The 8,968-nt window shown below is 63.9% G+C and overlaps 1 protein-coding gene across 1 annotated transcript; it reads left to right on the top strand.

Annotated features, from left to right (window-relative positions):
* Positions 1 to 229: 229 nt before the first annotated feature.
* SLC4A2 (solute carrier family 4 member 2) lies at positions 230 to 8,962 on the top strand. Its single transcript, XM_026843814.1, has 21 exons — positions 230 to 284; positions 407 to 652; positions 735 to 970; positions 1,120 to 1,232; positions 1,352 to 1,578; positions 2,342 to 2,478; positions 2,648 to 2,828; positions 2,918 to 3,053; positions 3,736 to 3,916; positions 4,037 to 4,151; positions 4,247 to 4,431; positions 4,516 to 5,041; positions 5,122 to 5,270; positions 5,413 to 5,607; positions 5,689 to 5,916; positions 6,066 to 6,155; positions 6,425 to 6,591; positions 7,291 to 7,544; positions 7,772 to 7,941; positions 8,179 to 8,352; positions 8,434 to 8,962. The coding sequence occupies exons 1-21, from the start codon at positions 230 to 232 to the stop codon at positions 8,512 to 8,514; spliced, it is 3,846 nt and encodes a 1,281-aa protein (XP_026699615.1). The 3' UTR covers positions 8,515 to 8,962.
* Positions 8,963 to 8,968: the final 6 nt, after the last annotated feature.

The following is an 8,968-nucleotide window of genomic DNA, read 5'->3' as shown; positions in this document are numbered from 1 at the left end:
GCCCCCAGCAGCGCTGGGATGGAGGCACAACATCGGGGGCAGGGTCTGGGGGGCACGGCAGGTACACGACACCAGGGCACGGGAACGGCGGTGCTGGTGGTACACGGGGCTGTGTGGCACCAGGGCACAGGATTGGGGGTGCCAGGGATACAAAGGGATGCACGGTGCGAGGACACAGCAGTGGGGGTGCTGCGGGTACATGGTGGGTGTGTGGCACCAGGGCACGGCAATGGGGGGACTGGGGATACCAGGGGTACACGGGGAGGCCAGGGCACCTGGGCACGGTAACCGGGTTGGGGCTGCACTGTGGCACACGTGGGGTGTGGGGTGCAGGATGCAAACAGCGCTGTGGCTGCCCAGCCCAGGGGTGCATCCAGGGTCCAGGGCTTTTGGGGTGCCCAGTGAGCTGCTATCCAGGGCACCCATAGCGAGCGGGGTGCATCGGGTGCTGGCAGCTTGGTGCTGAGGCCCACTGCCATCCCACAGCCCGAGCAGGAGGCGCTGGGCGCCGGCTCGCCTGTGTTCGGAGAGGAGGAGGAGAAGGACCTGAACAAGGCGCTGGGCGTGGAGCGCTTCGAGGAGATCCTGTGCGACACGCACCCCCGTAACGCCGAGGAGGCCGGGCGCAGCTATGGCGAGGAGGACTTCGAGTGTGAGTGGGGCCCAGGGGCAGCAGGCAGGCAGCGGGCAGGCAGCAGGCAGGGCGCCAACCCCAGCCTGTGCCCCCCCTCCAGACCACCGCCAGTCATCCCACCACATCCACCACCCCCTCTCCACGCACCTGCCCCCTGACACCCGCCGCAAGAAAGGGGCACCGAAAAAGGGCAAAAAGAAGCACCGCCGTGCCTCCGTTCCCGGTGAGACACCCACCATCGAGGAGGCCGAAGAGGATGAGGATGAGGTGTGTGACACGGAGACGGAGCGGTCAGCGGAGGAGGTCCTGCAGCCTAGCCCGCCCGAGGCAGTGCAGGTGAGGGCAGGGTTGGGTGTGGGGGGCAGCACTGTGACCTTCTCCCCAGCTCGGGGGGCTCATGGAGCTGGAGAGGAGCCGGTGACTCCGGGGGCCACAGCCCCGCAGCAGCTGGTTCCTCCAACATCGCGTCTCAGTTCTTCTTGCAGGAGGATGAGGTGACCGACCGCCAGGCAGAGGAGCCAGTGGCTCCTGCGGCGCTGCCCGGATCCCCTCCGGACCCCCGGCGCTCCACGTCCCCTGGGGAAACCCGGGCAGGCAGGTGAGCGTGGGCCGGGCAGTGCTGAGGCTTATCTGGGGTTCACAGGGTTGGGGGGCAGCACCTCTCCAGCTGCCCCACAGCTCAGGGGTTCAGCTCTGAGGTGGGTGCCTGCCTTGCAGCCCTGATATGGAGGAGGGAAGTTTGGTGGAGGGAGCGGCCGCCGCTGTGACTGGGTCTCCCGGTCGCCCCGTTCCCAAGTCACAGCCGGGGCACCGCAGTTACAACCTGCACGAGCGGCGGCGGATCGGCAGCATGACAGGTGCAGAGCAGGACCGGTACCAGAAGATGCCGACGGACGAGTCAGAGGCCCAGACGCTGGCCTCAGCTGACCTGGACTACATGAAGAGTGAGTTGTGGGTGCACCCTGCACCCTGGGGGCCACTCTGGCAGTGACCAGAGATGCAGCAGGAGCTGAACCATGCGCCAGGGCAAGTGTTTGTTTAGTCTGGAGGAGACTGAGGGGAGACCTCATCACCCTCTATAACTCCCTGAAAAGAGGATGCAGAGAGCTGGGGATGAGTCTCTTGAACCAAGTAATAAGCAATAGCACAAGAGGGAATGGCCTCAAGCTGCCCCAGGGCAGGTTTAGACTGGCTACTAGGAAGTATTTCTTTGCAGCAGGGGTTGTTGGGCGTTGAAATGGGCTGCCCAGGGCAGGGGTGGAGTCCCCATCCCTGGAGGGGTTGAAGAGTCGGGTTGACCCAGCGCTGAGGGATCTGGTGGAGTTGAGAACGGTCAGTGTGAGGTTCATGGTTGGACTGGATGATCTTCAAGGTCTTTTCCAACTGAGATCATTCTGTGATTCTGAGGAGCCACCTTGGCTCCTGTTTGTCTCTGCTGGCACCAGAGAAGCAACCAAGTGACCCCCCCGGTGCTGCAGCACTCAACAGCGTGCAGACCCTGTCCCCCTGCCACGCTGACAGACCCCAGGGGCTGTGATGGTCCTAGCCTGGCGCCTGCTCGGGTCTGTCCCCTGGCAGGCTACCAGCCCACAGTTCCCCGGACCTCCCCACCGTGCCAGGGCTCAGTGGCCACCCCCAGGTTGGGGGGTTGAGGCCGTGACCTCTGCAGGTCGCCCACCCACCGCTGTCACTGTCTGTCTCTGGCAGGTCACCGCTTCGAGGATGTGCCAGGGGTGCGCCGGCACCTCGTCCGGAAGAGTGCCAAGGCACAGGTGGTCCATGTCAGCAAGGACCACAGGGAGCCCAGCACACGGCACCGCAAGCAGGACCGGCAGCCCCACGAGGTAGGGGGGTCCTGCACCCAGGGCGGGGATGGGCAGGGCTGGGGGTCCCGACACGGCACTGGGTGAACACATTTTGCATGCGGAGGGGGGCTGCCTGTGCGCGACCCTGTCGCCCCGGGGCAAGGGGGGGGTCCCTGCAGTGTCAGCACTGACCTGGCTGTGCCAACAGGTCTTCGTGGAGCTGAACGAGCTGGTGGTGGACAAGAACCAGGAGCTGCAGTGGAAGGAGACGGCGCGCTGGATCAAGTTTGAGGAGGACGTGGAGGAGGAGACGGACCGCTGGGGCAAGCCGCACGTGGCTTCCCTGTCCTTCCGCAGCCTCCTGGAGCTGCGCAAGACCCTGTCCCACGGTAGAGAGGCTGGGCTGGCCCCCACAGGGGCCCAGACTTGGGGGGCGTCCCCAGCCCTGCTTGCCTCAGCAACCCCCTCCCTCACCCAGGGGCCGTGCTCCTCGACCTGGACCAGAAGACGTTGCCAGGGGTGGCTCACCAGGTGGTGGAACAGATGGTCATCACCGACCAGATCCGCGCTGAAGACCGTGCCAACGTGCTGCGGGCGCTGCTGCTCAAGCACAGGTAAGTGATCTTACCTCTCTACTCGGCACTGGTGAGGCCGCACCTTGATGACTGGGTTCAGTTTTGGGCCCCTCACTACAAAAATGACTCAAGCATGTCCAGAGAAGGGCAACAAAGCTGGTGCAGGGTCTGGAGCACAGGTCTGATGGGGAGCGGCTGAGGGAACTGGAGGGGTTTAGTCTGGAGAAGAGGAGTCTGAGGGGAGACATCACCCTCTACAGCTCCCTGAAAGGAGGGTGCAGAGACCTGGGGATGAGTCTCTTGAACCAAGAACAAGCAACAGGATGAGAGGGAATGGGCTCAAGCTGCACCAGGGCAGGGTTAGACTGGCTCTTAGGAAGCATTTCTTTGCAGAAGGGGTTGTTGGGCGTTGGAATGGGCTGCCCAGGGCAGGGGTGGAGTCCCCATCCCTGGAGGGGTTGACTCAGCGCTGAGGGATCTGGTGGAGTTGAGAACGGTCAGTGTGAGGTTCATGGTTGGACTGGGTGATCTTCAAGGTCTTCTCTAACGGAGACGATTCTGAGATTCTGTGAAGTTTTGGGGGGCAGTGACCCCCAGCCCACCACTCTGCCAGGCTCTGTTCCCCTCTGTCCCTGGGGCCACTGGTGTGCAGCATGGTCATGATGGCCGCCAGCCACTCTCCTATTGGGCCACTCCTGACAGCCCTGGTTTTGTTCCACAGTCACCCGAGTGATGAGAAGGACTTTTTCCCCCGAAACATCTCGGCCGGCAGCCTGGGCTCCCTGCTTGTGCACCACCACAGCACCAACCATGTGGCTGAGGGTGGTGAGCCAGCCGTCACTGAGCCCCTGATCGCCGGCCACGCCACAGAGCACGACACACGGGTCGATGTGGAGCGGGAGGTGAGCCCAGCTCCTGCGGCTGCGCCATGCCTTCCCCAGCCCTCTGCCTGTGTCTTCCTCCCGGCCTGCCGCCGCTCCTCATCCTCAGGAGGGGCCCTGACCCCTCTGCCTTTCCTGCAGAGGGAGGTCCTCACCCCCACGCCCCCAGCTGGTATCACCCGCTCCAAGTCCAAGCACGAGCTGAAGCTGCTGGAGAAGATCCCGGACAACGCTGAGGCCACGGTGGTGCTTGTGGGTATGGAGGGGTGATGGGGGGGTGAGGACGGGCAAGGCTGAGGGGGGTTGGGGAGCGCACACCAGGCTCCCTCAGTGACTCCCTGTGTTCCCCAGGCTGTGTGGAGTTCCTGGACCAGCCCACCATGGCCTTTGTGCGACTGCAGGAGGCGGTGGAGCTGGATTCAGTGCTGGAGGTCCCTGTCCCTGTGCGGTTCCTCTTCGTGCTGTTGGGACCCAGCAGCACTCACATGGACTATCATGAGATTGGGCGCTCCATCTCCACCCTTATGTCTGACAAGGTGAGCGCCCACGTCCCTGCTGGGGCCATACCCCCGTGGTACCCCCCCAGGACGGGCGCTCTGACCCCACCGTTGCCCCACCAGCAATTCCACGAGGCTGCGTACCTGGCTGATGACCGCCATGACCTCCTCAATGCCATAAACGAGTTCCTGGATTGCAGCGTGGTGCTGCCGCCCTCTGAGGTGCAGGGCGAGGAGCTGCTGCGCAGTGTCGCCCACTTCCAGCGCGAGATGCTGAAGAAGAGGGAAGAGCAGGAGAAAAGGCTGCTGCTGGAGCCCAAGTCCCCCGAGGAGAAAGGTGCCATCGGGGCGGGATTGGGCTGGGTGGGGGCACCCGGTTGGCAGGGTCTCACTGTCTGTCCGTCTGTCTGTCCACGGGGCACAGCGCTGCTAAAGCTGAAGGTGGTGGAGGGTGAGGGTGAGGAAGAGGAGGACGATCCCCTTCGGCGCACGGGCCGGCCCTTTGGGGGGCTGATCCGGGATGTGCAGCGGCGCTACCCCAAGTACCTGAGTGACTTCAGGGACGCGCTGAACCCCCAGTGCATCGCGGCCGTCATCTTCATCTACTTTGCTGCGCTGTCACCGGCCATTACCTTTGGGGGGCTGCTGGGTGAGTGCTGGGGAGGCCGTGACGCTGGGAGACGATGGGCACCATCCCACCGGGTGTGCCTGAGCCTGTCCTGCCTGCAGGGGAGAAGACGCAGGACCTGATCGGGGTGTCTGAGCTGATCATCTCCACGTCGCTGCAGGGCGTGCTCTTCTGTCTGCTGGGCGCCCAGCCCCTGCTCGTCATCGGCTTCTCGGGGCCGCTGCTCGTTTTCGAGGAGGCTTTCTTCACAGTGAGCGCCCGGGCGGGTGCAGGAGGAGGGGGTTATGCAGGTATCCCCCACCCCGGCCTGCTGTCGGGCCGCTGTCCTGACACCTGCCCGTCTCTCTCTGCCTGTCTGTCTGTCCATCCATCTGTCCGCCCGGCGCCGTCAGTTCTGCACATCCAACGAGCTGGAGTACCTGGTGGGGCGCGTCTGGATCGGCTTCTGGCTCATCCTCATCGTGCTGGTCATGGTGGCGTTTGAGGGCAGCTTCCTGGTACGCTTTGTCTCCCGCTTCACCCAGGAGATCTTCGCCTTCCTCATCTCCCTCATCTTCATCTACGAGACCTTCTCCAAGCTGGCCAAGGTGAGCCGCCAAGGCTGGGGCTGGGGCATCCACAGGGCAGAAGCAGGCAGGACCGGCCTTGAGCATGTTGTGCCGCCACAGATCTTCCAGGAGCACCCCCTGCACGGCTGCCTGCGGGCCAACGGCACAGAGGCAGAGGCGTGGAGGAACACCAGCACAGCCCCGGCCAACAGCACGGCTGGCCGCACCGCCGCCAAGGTTACGGGGCAGCCCAACACGGCACTGCTCTCGCTGGTGCTCATGGCAGGCACCTTCTTCATCGCCTTCTTCCTGCGCAAGTTCAAGAACAGCCGCTTCTTCCCGGGACGGGTGCGTGGGGCAGGTGGGACGGCGGCGCAGGCACTGCGTGGGGCCCTGGGGTGAGCCCAGCTTTGGCGGGGCAGGGCTGAGCCGGGAGGGGTGGAGGGCAGGGGCCAGGTGTTGGGGCTGGGGTTGGGCTGACGTTGCTTTTTGCCCAGATCCGGCGGCTCATCGGGGATTTTGGGGTGCCCATTGCGATCCTGGTGATGGTGCTGGTGGACTACGGCATCCAGGACACCTACACGCAGGTCAGCACTCAACCGCCCCCCAGCCACCCCACCCCCCCCGATCCCACTCGTCTGCCGCTATCCTGGCTGCAGGTCAGCGGCTCCCAACATGTCCCTCCGGCTCCTGGCACCTCACCTTTTCATTCTCTCTTGCTTTTGCCTCTGAGTCCAGCTGTGGTGGGTGCTGGTGCCTCTGTGGCTCACCCCACACCGCATGGCACCCCTCACTCTGGGGGAGCAGAGCCAGTTGCCCCCATCCCAGTGTCTCTTGCCCCCTCCTCTCCCCACAGAAGCTGAGCGTGCCCAGCGGGTTCTCGGTGACGGCCCCAGACAAGCGGGGCTGGGTGATCAACCCCTTGGGTGAGAATAACGACTTCCCTGTCTGGATGATGGTGGCCAGTGGCCTCCCCGCCATCCTCGTCTTCATCCTCATCTTCATGGAGACGCAGATCACCACGTGAGTGCAGCAGGGCAGGACTGGGGGCATGAGTAGGGCTGGGGGTGCCATGCTGAGCCACACCGAGCTGTGCTGTACCGTGCTGTGCAATGCTAAGCTGTGCCGGCCCATGCCACTCATTACAAAAAGGACATTGAATGACTCGAGCGTGTCCAGAGAAGGGCAATGGAGCTGGTGCAGGGTCTGGAGCACAGGTCTGATGGGGAGCGGCTGAGGGAACTGGGGGGGTTTAGTCTGGAGAAGAGGAGGCTGAGGGGAGACCTCATCGCCCTCTACAGCTCCCTGAAAGTAACCTGAGAATAACAAGCGACAGAACAAGAGGGAATGGCCTCATGCTGCACCAGGGCAGAGTTAGACTGGCTCTTAGGAAGCATTTCTTTGCAGAAGGGGTTGTTGGGCGTTGGAATGGGCTGCCCAGGGCAGGGGTGGAGTCCCCATCCCTGGAGGGGTTGAAGAGTCAGGTTGACCCAGTGCTGAGGGATCTGGTGGGGTTGAGAACGGTCAGTGTGAGGTTAATGGTTGGACTGGATGATCTTCAAGGTCTTTTCCAACCTAGAGGATTCTGTGATTCCGTGCTGAGCTGTGCCAAGCTGCGCAGCGCAGCGCCACGCTGTGCCAAGCTGTGCTACGCCATGCTGAGCCGTGATGAGCTATGCCAAGCTTTGTGGCGCTGTGCCAATGGTCTGCCCTTGTGCCCAGGCTGATCATCAGCAAGAAGGAGCGGATGCTGCAGAAGGGCTCCGGCTTCCACCTTGACCTCCTGCTCATTGTGGCCATGGGTGGCTTCTTTGCGCTCTTTGGGCTGCCGTGGCTCGCCGCAGCCACAGTGCGCTCCGTCACACACGCCAACGCCCTCACTGTCATGAGCAAGGCCGTGGCACCCGGGGACAAGCCCAAGATCCAGGAGGTGAAGGAGCAGCGAGTCACCGGGCTGCTGGTGGCCGTGCTTGTTGGTAGGTCCAGCACCACTCATCGTGGCCACAGGGGTGCCCTGAGCCCTGGCCAAATGCATGGCCATCCTGTCCCAGCAATGCAAGACCCTCCCCCCAGATGGGGTGTGACTGGGCTGGGAGGATTTGGGCCGAGGGGTGGTGGGGGTCGATGTTTTGAGCCCTGGCCCCACCTGGGACTGTGGGACCCTCCTCCTCAGGCACCGCAGCTGACCCCGCTGTGTCCCCAGGTTTGTCCATCGTCATCGGGGACCTGCTGCGGCAGATCCCGCTGGCTGTGCTCTTTGGGATCTTCCTCTACATGGGTGTCACCTCCCTCAACGGCATCCAGTTCTATGAGCGCCTGCAGCTGCTGCTGATGCCCCCCAAGCACCACCCTGACGTCACCTATGTCAAAAAGGTGTGGGGGGGGGACACTCTGGGAGGTCTGATTTTTGGGGGTGCCACCCTCATTTAGGGCAGCAACCAGCATTGGGTTGGGGGCATTGGGGCTCCTGAGGGACAAACTCTGTCCCAGCCTTTAGGGGGCTCGGGACAGGGGGGACGCAGGGACCAGACCCCAGCAGGGCTGCGGGGAGCCATGTGGTAGGGCAGGGGGTACCGGTGGGGGCAGGCGCTGAGGGCTGTCCCCGCACAGGTCCGCACACTGCGCATGCACCTCTTCACTGGGCTGCAGCTGGCGTGCCTGGCCGTGCTCTGGGCTGTCATGTCCACGGTGGCCTCGCTGGCCTTCCCCTTCATCCTCATCCTCACGGTGCCACTCCGCATGTGCCTGCTCAGCCGTGTCTTCACCGACCGGGAGATGAAGTGTGTAAGTACCGGCGTTGCGGCCGCCCGCGTCCTTCGGCCTCATGTTGGGGGGGCTGGATTCACCCCCCCTCTCCCCCCGCAGCTGGATGCAGACGAGGCCGAGCCCATCTTCGATGAGCGGGAAGGTGTGGACGAGTACAATGAGATGCCGATGCCGGTGTGACCGCAGGCCAGCTGCCAGCTTGCCGGCCATGGCCAAGCTCCCCCCGCGTGGGGATGGGGGGGGGCAGCGGCCACAAATGGGCACCCCACGCTCCCTGTGCCTTCGGCGGAGGGGACACACACACACACACACCTGCCAAAGAGACACCGGCCCACGGCCTGGCCCCACCAGGGACCCCCCACACACACCCAGGAGGGGCACTCAGTCCCCCCCGCCCAGGCACGTCCTGACTACGCCATGGGGCAGAGCCCCCCCAAACTCACCACCCCAGTCGTCCCCACCCCCACCCCAGAAGACCTGCAGGCCCTGGGCTCCCACCAGACAATCCAGTGTTGCCTAAATCCCACCGTGTTTTAAGAGAGTAATTTAAATAGCAATAAACAGCTTTATAAGGAACATGGTGGGCTGGGGAGGGGGGGCAAGGGGGAGCCCTGGGCCCCATCCCCGCCTGCAC

This window comes from Athene cunicularia, assembly GCF_003259725.1.
Source record: "Athene cunicularia isolate RWA chromosome 2 unlocalized genomic scaffold, athCun1 chr2_part2, whole genome shotgun sequence".
NCBI lineage: Eukaryota > Metazoa > Chordata > Aves > Strigiformes > Strigidae > Athene > Athene cunicularia.
This window is presented reverse-complemented; position numbering and strand designations above follow the sequence as displayed.

Excerpts from the sequence above, each read along its gene's own strand:
- SLC4A2 (XM_026843814.1), top strand. The coding sequence starts at position 230 with ATGGGGGGACTGGGGATACCAGGGGTACACGGGGAGGCCAGGGCACCT. Across the intron at positions 4,432-4,515 it reads CCACCCTTATGTCTGACAAG|CAATTCCACGAGGCTGCGTA; the intron begins GTGAGCGCCCAC and ends TTGCCCCACCAG. Across the intron at positions 7,545-7,771 it reads GCTGGTGGCCGTGCTTGTTG|GTTTGTCCATCGTCATCGGG; the intron begins GTAGGTCCAGCA and ends CTGTGTCCCCAG.